Source organism: Alexandromys fortis, unplaced genomic scaffold, assembly GCF_014885135.2.
Source record: "Alexandromys fortis isolate MF-2015 unplaced genomic scaffold, M_Fortis_MF-2015_v1.1 scaffold_75, whole genome shotgun sequence".
NCBI lineage: Eukaryota > Metazoa > Chordata > Mammalia > Rodentia > Cricetidae > Alexandromys > Alexandromys fortis.
The window spans coordinates 1,483,201-1,498,888 of record NW_026067956.1 but is presented as its reverse complement, the minus strand read 5'-3'; the positions used below and the strand labels follow the sequence as shown (position 1 = coordinate 1,498,888).

Here is a 15,688-nt window from a genome sequence, read left to right as displayed (position 1 = left end):
AAAAAAACAAAACAAAAAAAAAAAAAAAAAAAAAAAAAAAAAAGCAAAAACAAACAACCCACGCTATCTTCCCAGAGACAGTTATGAGAACATCAACCTTCAACCCTGCATTGCCCTGGTGTCTGCTCCTCCGCAGAAGCAGATGATATAAAGGTGTGGGTCATAAGAACAGGCTGTGGCAGAAAGGCTGAGAGAAAGAAGGAGAGCGAGAATAGCGGGGTCATAAGGAGAAAGAGTAGCTGTGCAGAGGGAAAGGAAGTTTAGGGTGGGGACATGGCCAGAAGGGCCGGGTGCTACTGGCCGGAACTTTGCAGAGTGTAATAGGTACGGCGATACCGAAGGAGCCTGGTGCCACACACAGGTGGGTAGGGGAAATGACTCCTTTAGTTCATGGAAACTGGTTTCCCCAGTGCCTGAGCAATGTTGGCTTTTATCTAACTGTCCGAAATCCTCCTATAGTCCAGGTGGAGCTCGTTTCTGGGTATTTGGACTCCATTTCGGAGTTTTGGGAACTGGAGTTTTCCTTTGATCTGACAAAAGCTACATAACAAGAACTTGTCTCAAAAATAAACAAAATCAGACATAAGAAAAACAGAAGAAATGTAATTGCTGTTTTAAACGCTGCATTCGCCTTTCCTAACACTGTCCGTTTGGTATCGTCTTCTCCTTCCTCAACTTCTCTAGCTCTGACAGTCCGGAACGGAGGGAACGTGCTGGTTCCCTGCTACCCATCGGGGGTGATCTATGACCTCCTGGAGTGCCTGTATCAGTACATAGACTCCGCCGGCCTCTCCAGCATCCCCTTCTACTTCATCTCCCCGGTGGCCAACAGTTCACTGGAGTTTTCCCAGATTTTTGCTGAATGGTATGTCAGCGTCCTGTCTCTGAGTTCTACTTCAGTATATTTAGTCAGTAAGAGTAAAAATAATCGTGATTTCTTAGAGTTCTTGAGAGAGAGAGAGAGAGAGAGAGAGAGAGAGTGTGTGTGTGTGTGTGTGTGTGTGTGTGTGTGTACACGCTCATGCCTGCCTGTCTATCTGATCAAAAGACTGAACTACTGAAAGTCAAATCCCTTAACTGCTAGAGTTTAGAAGCACACCAAGGAGAGAATGAAAGCGGCTTAAATTACTCTGTCCTCAAAACAACCATTGCTTACTTTCCTACCTACTATAAAGAGAAGTTCCATTCTGAAAGGTCTTCAGTTCCAAACTCACCTTGTTGTAGTTAATTAACTATATCTGATAAGAAAAGCTACATTTTTATTTTATTTCCATAGCCCATTTACCAAAGTCATGTTTTATCATATCAGGAATCTGATCAAATCCTAGGGCAGATACTTAGACATCATGAGGTTACTGAACCCTAGTGGTGAATGGTAAGTTTGAGTCTTAACTCCCCTGGCCAAAAAGAGGGAGATGGAAGTGGTAGTTACTGTTACAATGTACTTATTATTTCTAAACATTCCAGAACCATGAGACGCACAGAAGAGTATGTCCAATCATTTTTAGTAATATGGTGGACACAGCATTTACTAAGTTTCTCACTGAAAACAGAATTTTTGGGGGGTTGGGGGTAGTTTTGGTTTTTTTTTTCAAGACAGGGTTTCTCTGTGTAGCCCTGGCTGTCCTGGAGCTTGCTCTGTAGACCAGGCTGGCCTCGAACTCAATCTCGAGTGCTGGGATTAAAGGCGTACACTACTGCTGGCTGAGAACAGAATTTTTACATTCCTCTAACACATCCAACATTATGTATGCCCCTTGCCCCACCTCAGCTTTAGTATGGGGGTTTCCTTCCCACTGAACTGCAGGCTTCCCCCTGAATTGACACTGCTCATCTTGGCGAGTAGGATTGTTCCTTATTGTTGGTCCTCACTGATTTTTATCCTTTACACATACGTCTCTTCCCCACATAGTGTGCCCTAAGAATTATTTGTAGACTGAATCAGGGTGCTAGAAATTTGTTTTCATCCTGATCCCCAATAAAAATATTGCAGCACACTCTGGGTCCAGCCCTGAAGGCACAGCGGGCAGTGCACCCACCTCACCAGACCTGTGGCTGCAAGTATGGCTGTCACCCAGAGCACAGGGATGAGAGTGCTGTAGGGTACTTCTGTGGTTTTGTTAGCTCGTAAGTGGGTGATCCATGTTTACTGTTGGGGCAGGGGGATGACAGAAAACAATAGGCCCTGAGCCTACAGCACCATGGTCAGAGCAAACCCGCTCTCAGCATCTAGCAGTCATGCTGAGTAGGTGACACTTTGGAGGCAGCGCCTTGCCACGTGTGACTATTTCGTCTGCTTTTGTTTTCCTAAAGGGGTGGTAGCTCAGGAGCGCAGTGCTTGTGTAGCAGGAAACATTTAATTTTAGTAAACCATATGAAATCTTTGGGAAGACCAGCATTTGCTTGTATTCCCAGCACTCAGGAGGCTGAAGCAGGAGGATCAGAGGTTCAAGGTCAGACTCAGTTATAAGCCAGACCTTGTCTCAAAATGAGAACACAGGCTGCAGCATTGTCTCCTGTTTTACATCACCCGCATCCCTATAGTTTAGCTTATTAGCTTGTTATTGGCTGGCAGGGCTTTTCCTTTTAGGAATAAATCATAAATTGATACTATTCTGTATGTGTATGATGATAGCATTTGCCTTAGGTAAGTTACTAAAAGTGGAATTACTGGAATAAAGGGTAGAAATATTTTTAATGTTCATTATCTGACAGTAAACTATTTGCCAGAAAGATTTTTATGTAAATTATTTCTTTTTTTTTTGTCCATTTACTTCTTAGAGGTTTTATATCTCTTATGTATTTGAACTCTGTACTATTAATGATACTTTTTCTTAATTTTCTCTAGCCATGTCCTCATTTTGATACTTTCTGAAATTTTTTCTGTTTAATAACTTTGTACTTTTTAGATTTACAGAAAAGCATAATGATAATAGAGTTCCCATACACCTTTCACCTGATTTCCCCAAGTGTTAATATTAATTGCGACCAATCATGTTTATCAAAACTAAAACATCCAGGGTGACTGGAGAGGTGCTTCAGTGGTGAGAGCTCTGGGTACTCTTCCAGAGGCCCTGGGTTCAGGTCCCAGGACACACACAAGCAACTCCCAAATACCGGAAACTCCAGTCCCGAGGGTAGATCCTACTCCCTCTTCAGCCTGTGCGGGTAGTGAACACGTGGTGCACAAACATACATGCAAGCTAAACACCCATACACAGAAAATAAAAACAAGTAAATCTTCAGGAAGAGAGAGTGTGCAAGAGCTAATAATAGAGCCGGGGTAGTGGCATATGCTTGTAATCTCAGCAGTGAGGAGCCTGGAGGAAAGAAAATCCAGAATGCAAAGCTAGCCCCAGCTGCATATTGAGTTCGAAGCCAACCTCAGCAACATGGAACCCTGTTTTAAAAAAAAAGAAAGTAGTATGTTTGAACACATGGAACACAACTAGTCCAGAGACCTGGGAGCCAGGGAAGGCGTTACAGGTTGGATGTCCTTGGTATTGGGGTGGCAGAAGCCATAGAATGCATGTGCTTGCCTAGGAAGAGGAGAACGATCAGAGAGGGGCTGGTAAGGGATGGAATGCTTGCTCCTCGAGGGAGAAGGAATGGTGTAAAGAGGAGTAAGATTAGGACGTAAGTTCTTTCCTCAGAGTGAGTTAAGAATCATGGTTTCCCAGAAAGAAAGCACAGAGTAAAAGTCTTCCAAACCGTCCCAGCATTAGGTCACTGCCCTCCTCCCGCCCAGCTGCCATTCTCATCCTGAGCTACATGTGGGAGGTCTCTAGGCAGCTGGTGACCATCTGAAGGCCGCGAGGTACTGGGATTTTGAAAATGTTGCCATTCCAGTGTGGCCTGGAGCCCAAAGACCACTGCTCCAGGACCTTTCCCACTCAGGATCGAAGTCACCACTTGCTTTAGACTGCCTCTTTTGCTTTGCTAGCGCCTTCATGCAACCTGCAAAGCTCCTTCTCCCTAATAGGAGCTCAGTTGCTTAAATGGACAAGTGCTCGCTCTAGAGCTCTAGACCGGAGTAACTCAGCAATGGATTGCGGTGGAACCAAGTTAGGCCTGCTCACCCCAAGTCAGGACCACCATCATCCACTCGGGTTGCTGCCTCCCGTCTTCCTTGCTTGAAAAGTGCTCTAGGGGACAACCTCGGGCCCGACTGCTTGCTTGGGGCTGCTGGAAGCTACTCTGTGGTTCCTGATCGCAGGGCCTTCTCTGTAACCTGCAAAAAGCCCCTGCTCCTTGCCCCAGGATCAGCCCAGCTCCAGACTAAGGGTACCTTTGCTTGCTTGGCTGCTAGGGTTGTTTTCTTTTCAGAGGAGAGAGTTGAAGGGAAAGTCCCAGAGACTCTCCCTGAGCCACTGTGTTCTCAAGAGTGCGGGCTGCTGTATGTCCAGCCTTGGGAGCCCAGAGAGTGGGGGGGGGGCGGGGGGAGAATGCTATTACAGACTCACAGGCATGATTCTGAAAGCAGCTTTTGTTGCTTTCCCTGATAACCCACTAAACACGAGTTGCCCTTTGAACTCCAGCTGCTGCTGCCCCCAGCAGAAGCAAATCCTTTAGCCTCTCAGCAGGGTATGGAAGTCTGTCTGCTGTGCCTACTTGAGGAGTCTAGAAGTGATGAGGGGAGGGCGCAGAACTGTTGCTTCCCAGTCCCTAATCCGACTGTGGTCCCTTCTCCATCACCTTCTGATGTACAGTAGTTTAGTACCCTGGACTCAGAGACTTCTGAACTGAACTCTCGGATCTCTCTCCTGAGTCTGAAGTGAGGACAGAACTAGGGTCCATTTAGATGTATGAGGTGGTTTTCTAAAAGTATTTTCATGATATGTCTTCCTAAAAGGAGCCATATTTTTAAAAGAATATTAAAGAAACTATGGATAGGAAAACCTCAGTACATTGTAGGGACAGTATAAAATTTTACCCCTGAATTCTTTGTTTTTTACAACATTTTGACAGGGTTCTTAAAAGAGTTCCTAGAACATACAGTATGTTTTGTGTGTGTGTGTGTGTGTGTGTGTGTGTGTGTGTGTCTGTGTTCTTGACCAACATGCTCATTGGCCAACATGATCACTGCCCATCGGTTGGTTGGTTGTAAGGGGTTTGGTTTTGTCATATTGCAGTTTTCTAGACTCCTCTTTAATTTCTGAGCCAAAGCTGAAGTTTTACTACATAACCCACTCTGGCCTCAAACTCAAATCCTCCTGTCTCGGTTCCCTTACAACTGGGATGTACCATGCTGCTATAATGGAATAGGGTGTGTGCATCCGCAGAAAGCCATGTCTCAGAAAAGTCAGGTGCTCTTCTCCCAAACACTGTGAGACATAATATGGTGTCTCAGGCTGGATCCTGGAACAGGAAAAGGACCCTGGGTCCAGCTGGATCCAGATCAAGTCTGGGCCATAGTGCAGGGGCAGAGTTCTTGTCTGCCATGCACAAAGCAAAAAATCAAAACAGTTACAATAATGATAGCTCCAAAACCTGAGTGTCTAACGTACTCACCCGGGCATAGCAGTGCGAAACTTCACACCAGCCCTTGTGAGTTCCAGGCCCCCCACCCCCGCGGGGCATAGGAGCTGTATCCCAGGTGAGTTGTGAGCGCTGGGCACAGGAGAACTGTACTCTCCAGCCTTTTTATGAATCAGGGATTATTCCAAACAAGTAGTCAGCCTATTTCTTTAGAAAAACTGTGCTTGCAAGAGACCTTGTCCTGAGTGAGATGTAGGCCTGGCTGTTACTTGACTCAGTGCCTGGAAGCTCTGAAACAGGGTTCTCAGCCTTCCTAACGCAGCAACCCCTTAACACAGTTCCTCATGCTATGCTAACCACCAACCACAAATTATTTTCGTTGATACTTCTTAACAGTAATTTTGCTACAGTTATGAATCAAAATGTAAACGTCTGTGCTTTCCAATGGTCTTGGGTGACCCCCTGTGAAAGGGTTGTTTGACCTCCAAAGGAATCTTGACTCCCAAGAACCACTGCTTTAAAAGAACTTGTGTGTGTAGCATTTGCGCTGCTGCCACTAGGTGGCAGTAGATGCCCATGCACTGCTTAACGCCTTGCTGTGTCTTCTTTAAAGGCTTTGTCACAACAAACAGAGTAAAGTGTATCTCCCGGAGCCGCCTTTCCCACATGCAGAGGTAAGAAAATGAAGCCGGGGAACCAGGGCACAGAAGAAATGTGGGTGATGGTATGTCGGGGATATCAGTCTTTACCTAAAACATCCCTACGTGTACAATGACACACACCTGTAACCCCAGCACTGCAGAAGCAGACAGGTGTGAGTCCCAGGTCAGCCTAGGCACCAACAAGACTAACTCTTAAAACACACACACACAATAGGGGTTGAGTTTGATAGTGCAGGGAGGTAGAGTTATAGGTATCTGAGTTCCAGGCCAGCCAGGGCTACACAATGTGATGCTGTTTCAAAAACAAGCTGGTAAATTTTTAAAAAGATGATAAGTACTCCAGCTCACAATTCATTTGCTTCCTCTAATAAACACGTCATATTACAAAGTCTGGACAGTTCACAGCCCACTTCTGTCATAGTCTGTGCGAGGGACTTTTACTCTAATACCCACTCCCAACTTTTTTAGGAACGGATCTGTTATCAAAATGTTTTCTGGTCATGTCAATCACATGTAAAATTTCTCTAACATGTGTTCGTGTGTGTGCAGCAGTGACCAGCCTTACTTGCCCCACACACGCATCTCACAGGTCCTCACTGGATGTGGATCTTATTACTTCAGGCTGCCTGGCTTTCGAGCCTCGGGCATCCTCATGACTCCACCCCTCCAGCACTGGACACACATAGGCACACCAGCTTTCTCTGTGGATGCCCGGGTCCAAACTCAGATCCTCGGGCTTATACAGCAAGTGCTTTACCAACTGAGTATTCCCTGGTCCACATGGGAAGTTTCCAGTAGTGGAGGTAACACTGCAGTTAACAAGACGGGAAGCCCTTTCCTCACAGGCCCAACAGGCCGTTTGCTCACCGCGTGGCATCTCAAGCACACTTCCCTGTGTGACTCCTGGCACTGTTACTGTGTTATTGCTGCATAATGTCTATACCATGTCACAAATACACTGCCATGAATTTACACAGTTCTCCTGCTGTTGGACAGGTTATTTCTCAATTTTTATTATGTTTTTGTTAAAGAATTCTCAACTGACATCACCACTTCAGACACAGCGGTGTCTGGCACAGCCATAAGCACACTTGGTGCCTGTGTGCCTGTGTGCCATATTGCATGAGAATATTGCTGACCATGTGCAAGAACTTGATCTCCCTACTCCACACTCCAAGGCCCATTCAGACCCAAGTGGACTTTGTACACAGCCGCTGCCTCCACACATTGTCCTTTCCAGAATGCCATATAGTTCCGGAAGTGCACAGCCTCTTCCTGTTTCCATCTTTGCTTAGTGATACATTCATCACTGTCTTCTCATAACTTCATCACTGAATTAATATTCTGTTGTCATAATGTACTCATTTATCCATTTGCCAACTGTGGGATGTTTTGGTTGCTTCCAAGTTTAGCAATTATGACTAAAACTGCTTCAGGTGTCTATGGGCAGGAGTTTGTAGATCTTGAGCTTTCGGTTCCTTGAGTTAGGTTACTGAGTCTTGTGGTGAGTGTGTGCATAGGCCTGTTTGGCAACAACAGAGTCCTCCACGGGGGCTATGTCATTTCTCATCCAACCAAAAGGAGGGAGGACACCTTTGTACCACACTCTTACCAGACAGATACAGTGGTTCTAGCCTCTCTACCACACACTCACTAGACAGATTCGATGGGTCTAGCCTCTGTACCACACTCTCACCGGACAGATGCAGTGGGTCTAGCCTCTGGCCATTGCACTGGGTAAGGAGCAGTGTCTGCTGCTTTGATTGGCATTTCCCTGACAATGCCTGGTGTTAGCACCTCCAGATGCTCCCTTGTATCCTCTTTGGGGAGTTACCTCTGCAGACCTTTGGCTTAAACCAGGTTGTTCAGTTTTGACAGACAGGTGTGGCTTTTCATGTATATATCTTTCCTAGTCTGTCGCTTGTCATCTTCAATTGTATTTTTCAGTCATCTCTAGAGCACACCTGGGTTCTTGGGCTGACACCTCTTGGGTTTTACGTGTTCTAGCTCATTCAGACCAATAAGCTGAAGCACTACCCCAGCATCCACGGAGACTTCAGCAATGACTTCAGACAGCCGTGTGTGGTGTTCACTGGGCATCCTTCCCTCCGCTTTGGGGACGTTGTCCACTTCATGGAGCTCTGGGGAAAGTCTAGCCTCAACACTGTCATCTTTACAGGTAAATGGGTTCCTTCTCCCCCTGGGCTGACGGTATACGGGCCTACAGGACAGAGAGAAAAGCGTAAATATGACACAGCAGCCTTGCACACCTGTAACCTCAGCACTGGAGAAGCTGAGGCAGGGGGATCAAATTCCAGGGCAGCCTGTCTCCAAAAATAAACTGGAATAAACTAGATATGAAGGAATAAGAGAAAAGCCATGTAGGGCAACTGTGTATCAAGCACAGCTTTTGCTTCTGCTCTTTTTGATTCTCTTTTTTTCAATCCTGAAATCTGCTGAGCTGCTTTTTGATAGGATTTGTGAGGTGTTGAGAGCCTTAATGATCCCAGTGGTTGGTCTGGTTTCACCAGTTGGGGATTGTTTACTTAACTGGATCTTGGTTCTTTGACTCTGGTCTGCTCTGGTTTACAACTGCTCTTCTAGAAACAGAGCCTTCAGGAAGGAGCAAAATCTTTAGTGGGATGAGGCCGTGCAGAGGTGACATAGAAAATCTCCCTATTTTATCAGCATAAGCCTTCGCACTGCCTTGAAGTTTAGAAATCTCACAAGCCAGGAAGTTAGATTCTTGAAAGCTTGTTGTACCCTCAGCCACGCCCGTCTGTATTAGTCAGGGTTCTCTGGAGCAACAGAACTTATAGAATGAATGAATACATACATGAATGAATATGTAGGCATTCAATCATATATGGAGGGATTTAGTGAAGTGACTTACAGGCTGCAATCCAGCTAGTCCAACAGTGGCTGTCTGTGAACAGAAAGTTTGAGAATCCCGCAGATGCAGTCCTCAAGGCTAGATGTCTCAGCTGGCCTTCATTATGAGCTGAAATCCCAAAGAAGTAGGCTCCAAGACCAGTAAAAAGGAATGGATGTACTAGTAAACTGAGGACAGGCAGGCAAAGAGCAGAAACTTCCTTCTTCTGTGTCCTTACCTAGACTCCTAGCAGGAGGTATGACCCAGATTGAAGGTGTCTCTTCCCGCCTGAAAGGTCCAGACTAGAAGTAGGTTCACCCACTTCAAACCAGACAAAAATAATCTCTCAGAGGTGTGCCCTCCATTTCTGGATTTTTAGTTCATTTCAGATAGTTAAGCTGACAGCCAAAAATAGCTATCACTCCATCCCTAGCCTTGCTTTCCTCGCTGTCCATAGGATCACTGGTAAGCTCTGTCTGGGTGGCCCAGGGAGAGTGTATTGGCCCCTGAGAACAGCGCTGGCACACGGTGGCTGCCGATGCCACATCCTTCAGCCTCTTCCTTCTTATAACTCCCTAATTCCTTGAAGAACTGGTTTAGTGGTTAGCAGGATGGCTGACTGGGGAAAGGAGCTGCTGAGCAGGACAGTCTGAGGTAGCTCTCTGGGACCATGGTAGAAGGAGCTATGCCCACAAGCCGTCCCCTGACCTCCACACACATGCCATAGCACATGCGCTTACCAGCGCTTACCAGAAAACAAAAATAATTTCTAAGGCTGGAGTTTGGGGGTAGAGTGTAATTACACCAACAGCATCTGGGTCAGGGCACGTCAGCCCTGCCCTGTGCTCAGCCTGAGTTTGTGAGAACTTCGGGCAGCCCCAGACAGGGATCACCAAGAACTTGACTGCAGTAGAATAGGTGATTCCTTACACTAGTTGCAGGAAGGTACACACCATGATGGAAGCATGGGAAAGTTTGTTGTCAGGTCTCAGCGGGGTAACAGCCTGACCACAGATGTTGGGCTCATGCTGCACTGGGTGCCATCACAAGAACTCTATGCAATTGGTCATCTCAGTGTCCTATGTAGAAGGCAAGAGAATAGCCAGGCTAGGGTACTGGTTGCTCCTGTTGGGCTGGACTCTGTATGGTCCCTGGGTAGCCTTGTCTCACCCTGGAGCTCTGTGAAGTGCACATCCAACAGGAGGACGGTGGCTCCGCTGTGCCAGGTGCATGCATGACTTTCAGAGCTGCTTTGCTGTCCTCAGACCGCACCACCTTTGGAGCGAAAGCAGGCTGTCGGGCTGCACGTTGACCCACAAAGCCTAAAACTTGCCCATCACCAGAACTTTGCTGGGGTTGTCAAGAAAACACTGTGTAGTGAGGCTGTGGCCTGTCTCTTCTGCTCGCTGAGCTGTGACTGATGACAGAAATTACCGGGTTCTGTGGGCGCAGTGAGAGGGGCCAGCTAGGAAATCAAAGGCTGTGAGATGCCCAGTTGCACTGGGCAGTGTGCTGACATTTGTGATCGTTTGTTGGGTTTCAGGGACAGGTGTCAGTTTTGACCCCCACGCAAGTGGGGAGAAGTGTCATTTTCCTTTCCTGCTTATATTGTGGCTACTGCATAGTGTTCCTTCCTGGGCGGTCATGTCACCAGAGGTTTTAGAAGGAAAGCCTGGGCTCTAGCAACCCTAAGAAGCTAGGCTCAATAGAAAAAATAGTGAAAAGAAAAGAAAAGAAAAGAAAAGAAAGATTTATCCAATGTGGCCTTATTATGAAGAACAGGTAAAGGGATCCAGTGAGCACCTCCACATCCATCTTTGGGGTAGCGACATAAGACCTGAGTTTAAACAGATGTAGCAGTACACTAGTCAGCAGTCTGGTCAGGATGTGGTTCCACCCGTCGCTGGTCCATCATAGTCGTCTACAAAGTGGTCCTATGTGTTGTTGGACTGTGAACTCTTCCCAGAGCTGCTGGAGGCTGGGGTTCTCCGGCCCTTTCCTGTCCCCAGCCTAGGCTTCATGGGGAAGTTTTAATTCTTTGAGTTCCATTGCTTTGGTAGTTGGATTTAGCTGAGAGAAGGGGCTTGGTGTCTTAGACAGCCTGTACTTGTCACCTTGGATGTTGTGGGTGAGCAGGATGTACTGTTCTCTTGGCTCTGGTGAGCAGCTCATTTGGTATGCACAGTTCCTGCCAAGCAAGCGCTAGTGGCCCTTGTGAGAGAACTGAAGCCCAGGCTCCTGGTGGGATTGTGACAGACTCAGCAGGAGCCAATTGACAGGGCCTCAGGGTCTGCACCTCAGTCTGTGAGGCTTGTGACAGCAGGTGGGACCTACAAGGTCTTGTCTCCCTCCCGCTTGGGTGTTAATTTTGAGCAGCTGACGGGTATTCCGTGACCTCTACCTGGTCTTGCCACTGTAAACTGCTGTTTTTCTCTTAGAGGGGACATAAGAGAACGTTTATCCCGTTCTGTCCCAGCTTTGTATCTGGAGCTTTAGCACTGATCCCAGTCTGACCAAAACTGCCTCTGTGATGTCTGCCTAATGGCAAGTTTTATATACCTTTACTTTTTTTTTTTTTTTCTTGTTTTTGGGACAGGGTCTCAGTATGTAGCTAGGCTGGCCTTAAACTGTTAGCCCTCTGCCTCAGTCTCCAGAGTGCTGAACTTATGGTGTCTACTACACACCAAGGTCCTTTCTGTTTGTGAGCTGGTGTTTTGTTTAGAGAAAAGCTTTTTTATTTGTTTATCCCATATTTCTCACTGTCTCTATTTTTTAAGTCTTAAAGCCTACACCCATGCCCCCAGGTCCAAGTAGTCATCACAGGGGTCCACCCAGCCTCTCCCCTTTCTCCCATGGCCCATATTTTGTGTCCCTGCTCCCCCTAGATTGTCTGCTTAGCCCTGACCATATCAGCTGCCAGCTGGCCTGGTGATGTCTCTGTCACCTGCATGTTAAAGTTTCCTGTTCCACTTTCCTAGAGCCTGATTTCTCCTACCTGGAGGCCCTGGCACCTTACCAACCACTGGCCATGAAGTGCATCTACTGCCCGATTGACACTCGGCTGAATTTCATCCAGGTGGCAAAGCTGCTTAAAGAAGTGCAGGTACATTTGCTGTGTGGGCCGGGGTCTGGATGCGGCTCTCTGTGGATCAGGTCTGCACAGCCATGATGTGAAGATGCCTGACCTCAGCTATGTGGAATGCTGCCTGTTACCCTTCTAACTCAAGGAAGTGATCTTTATTCCCTGAAAAACTTTCCCCTCCAAAGAAATGGAAAGGAAGGGAAAGAAAGTATAAACGGGCCCCTTTAATGAGTACCAGCTGTGTCCTGAACAGCACACGGATGCCCCCTCCTCCAAGTCAGTCACTCAGCCTAATCCCGAGTTGAGTTCCATGCTAGGTCCTTGTTAGTTCATTTTGCAGAAAGGGAAAGTAGGTTCTAGTAAAGCGAGGGTCTCTGTCCTGGGTGGCAGGAGATGAGCCAAGGCATTGGGATGGCAAGTGGGAGTGGGGGAGGCAATTAGAGCTGCTGAGGACAGCTTAGACCCTGTGAGAGGAAGGGTTCTGATGCCTTGCCCAGGAATCTCCAGAGCGTGAGTACCTACTGAGGGACTGGTCATTCTCGGGTGTGGTTGCTTCCTTCGTCTCCTAGCTTAGCTCTTTCACCCTCTTCACGGACTCTGCCATCATGACGAGGTGCCCAAATACAAAAGGGTGGGCCAGGGTGACAAGAGACAGGAAGCTGAAGAACCCCCAGGGAGGCAAGGGAGCTCAATGTCACCTTGGATGGACACAGAGTACCCTGTGTGCTCATCACCCTGCGGAGGGGATGGCTAGAGGCCTCGTGCTTTGTCATCGTGAGCAACTTGAATCCAGGTCCCCAAGCCGGCTTCACCCCCGTGTCATGTGCTAATATTAGAAATCAGAGGCTATCTGGTCCCCACCTTCAGCGAGTAACACTCTGGAGGACACTCAGGCTGAGGCAGGGGACACAGCTGTCGGATGCTAGCCAGGCTAGTAACAACACAAGGCCCCGGGAGAAGTGTTGGCTTGAAAGAACAAGCAGATCACTTGGGAGGCAGAGGCAGGCAGATCTCTGTGAGTTCGAGACCAGCCTGGTCTACAAGAGCTAGTTCCAGGACAGGCTCCAAAGCCACGGAGAAACCCTGTCTCAACCCCCCCCCCCCCCCCAAAAAAAAAAAAAAAAAACAAGCAGACCAGATCCAGCCAGGCCTAGCCACTGGAAACCTTTGTTCTTAAAAGGATTTGTGGCTTGATCCAAACACTGAAGTCAGAGCAGGGACAATTCGCTGACCAGCATCAGCGGTCAGCTGGCTGATGTTTGTACAGTTTCTTCTCCAGTTCCCTGTCGTACTCAGGTAGGTATGTGCCTCACTAGTTTCCACTCTCTTGGAGATAGCCTACGATACACCAGGCCTAGAATACTGGGCCAGCACAAAGCCACAGTTCTCGCGAGTCAAGAGCTTGTAATAGCTGACAGGGCAAGTATCGCAGGAGGACTGTGCTCAAGGAGCTGAGCTGAGCTAGGGAGTAGACACAGTGATGTCACCACCAAAGTTACTCAGTGTAGTGAAAACTGAAGGCAGGTGCAGAGGAAGCAGACCTTTTCCTCAACCACCTGGGTTCCTCTTCTCCCTCAGGGCTAGCTGGGTTTGAGAGAATGTGCGCTGGTGGTCTGAATGGGCTTGAGCACTCTGGATGGTACAACAGGGGTCAGGAGGAGGCTTGGCGGGCTGCTGTGCACCCAGCTCCTGCCCTTTCTGGTGACCTCCTTATCCCATTCCTCCTCAGCCCCTGCACGTGGTCTGTCCTGAGCAGTACACGCAGCCGCCCCCAGCCCAGTCCCACAGGATGGACCTCATGATCGACTGCCAGCCACCAGCCATGTCCTACCGGCGGGCTGAGGTCCTCGTCCTGCCCTTCAAACGACGCTATGAGAAAATTGAAATCATGCCAGAGGTGAGCTGCTGTCCTTTCGCCCTTAAACTCGAGTTTCTGCCAGCGTGCCCTCTGGGACACAGCCAGTCTGTCGAAAAGGAAGGAAGGAAAGAGCACAGACCCCAGGCAGTTAGGCTTCAGTGGTGGGGCCTGCAGGCGGTGTGCTGGGTCCCCCTACAGAGGATGCCAGTGCCCTCTGAGGGTTTCCCGTCCTTCCTGGAACTCATGTTTGAGAAAGGAGACCTGTAAACTTACTCGTTTTAAGGTTTTTTATTCCGAAATTGAATGGTTTATGTTATATTAGGTGCTATCTTGGGTTTTATCATAAGGAAATGGAAAAGGTACATTGTACTTCTGAACAGCCAAGTGTGACCCAGCTAGGGACAACAGCAAGGAAGAGGAGGTGACTGCAGAGCAGCGTGGAACTGCTGCCCAGGGCCCCAGCACTCGGGTTTCTCAGTGTCTGTTAGACACCTTTGAATAGCTTTGATGTGTATAAATGGCTTTTGCTGGGGAAAGTTCTAGAAAACAGATGGCTGGCTTGGCAATGAGAAGGTTCTCTGACTTTCTCTTTCGGAGAATTGCCAATGCTCTGCTCCCCTCCCCCTGCAGCTCCACCACTGTCTCTTCAGCTTCTAAGAGGCCTTTCTCTAGGTTCTGCTTCATATGGGAGTCAGGGTTGCTGTATCACCCAGTACAGCATAAGACAGATTCAGAAGTGCCGTTTCTTTAACCACAGGCATGCAAAGCACGTGTGGAGGATGAAAGGGTTAAAATCTTCTGCAGTTAGAGGAGTGTCTCCCCAGGCTACAGCCTCTTTGATCTAGTCTTCCAGGGAGGACTCACACACTGTGAACTGTCAGTCCTCAGGCCGGCTCGGGGGGGGGGGGGGGGGGGGGGGGGGGGGCGGAGAATGCCGCCCTCGGAGTGCTGACCTAAGCTGCGGTGGGTTGGGGCTCTAGACTGACTCCCATGGACGCAGAGGTGTGGCTGCTCACTTGTCCCCTCTGAGAAGGCCCACCTTGAGGCCTTGGAGGTAACTTAGAGCTGCCCAGGGAGTCTCTCACCAACTTTGTCCCTGTGGTGCCACCTTCAGGCCTCCATGCCAGCCTGACTTGTGCAGAGAACAGTCACTTACAGAGCAGAGTGTGTTTGTGAGTGGGGCAGGGGTGAAGGATGGGACCTGCAGTCAAGTGTTAGCACCTCACCTTCCTCTCATGCCTCCTCAATTCATAGGAAAGCCCTCCCTTCTTGTTCGTCGATGTTTAAATTTTATAAGCTACTTTCCTCTGCACAACTGATAGTGAACGCCAATGCTTATTCAATGGCATCTTGCACATTTATTTTTGTTTTTAAGTGAAGGCACCCTGGCTTCCTGGAGATCCGTACAGCTAAAGACAGCACCTAGCCAGGCTGAGCACGAGGACCCCAGAGGTCCGTGCTCACTGTAGTGTGTGCACTGTGGCTGCGTGCACTGTAGCTGCACAGGAAAAGGCACCCATTCAGTGACCTCACTGGTAAACACAGTCCCACAATAGGGACTTGTCCTGTCATTGGCAGACACCACATTGCCAGGAATCAGAAAGCCACTCGGTCCGTGTGCGACAGCCCCTATCCTGTGTGACAGTGGTCACCTGGAGAAGGTATGGGGGTGAGCCCAAGGCAGAGTAAAAGGAATCTATACCTGGTGTGTGTGTTGAGGAATCTGGGAGGTTCTG

The 15,688-nt window shown here is 48.3% G+C and overlaps 1 protein-coding gene across 6 annotated transcripts in view; it reads left to right on the top strand.

Moving 5' to 3' along the window:
• Ints9 (integrator complex subunit 9) overlaps positions 1–15,688 on the top strand; it is an 83,239-nt gene that overhangs the window by 63,742 nt on the left and 3,809 nt on the right. For all 6 annotated transcript variants that reach the window (XM_050152271.1, XM_050152272.1, XM_050152274.1 and 3 more), the window contains 5 exons: positions 685–865; positions 6,092–6,152; positions 8,148–8,319; positions 11,991–12,115; positions 13,824–13,991. In XM_050152271.1, coding sequence (XP_050008228.1) covers positions 685–865; positions 6,092–6,152; positions 8,148–8,319; positions 11,991–12,115; positions 13,824–13,991 — 707 coding nt within the window. The remainder of the gene's footprint in view (positions 1–684; positions 866–6,091; positions 6,153–8,147; positions 8,320–11,990; positions 12,116–13,823; positions 13,992–15,688) is intronic.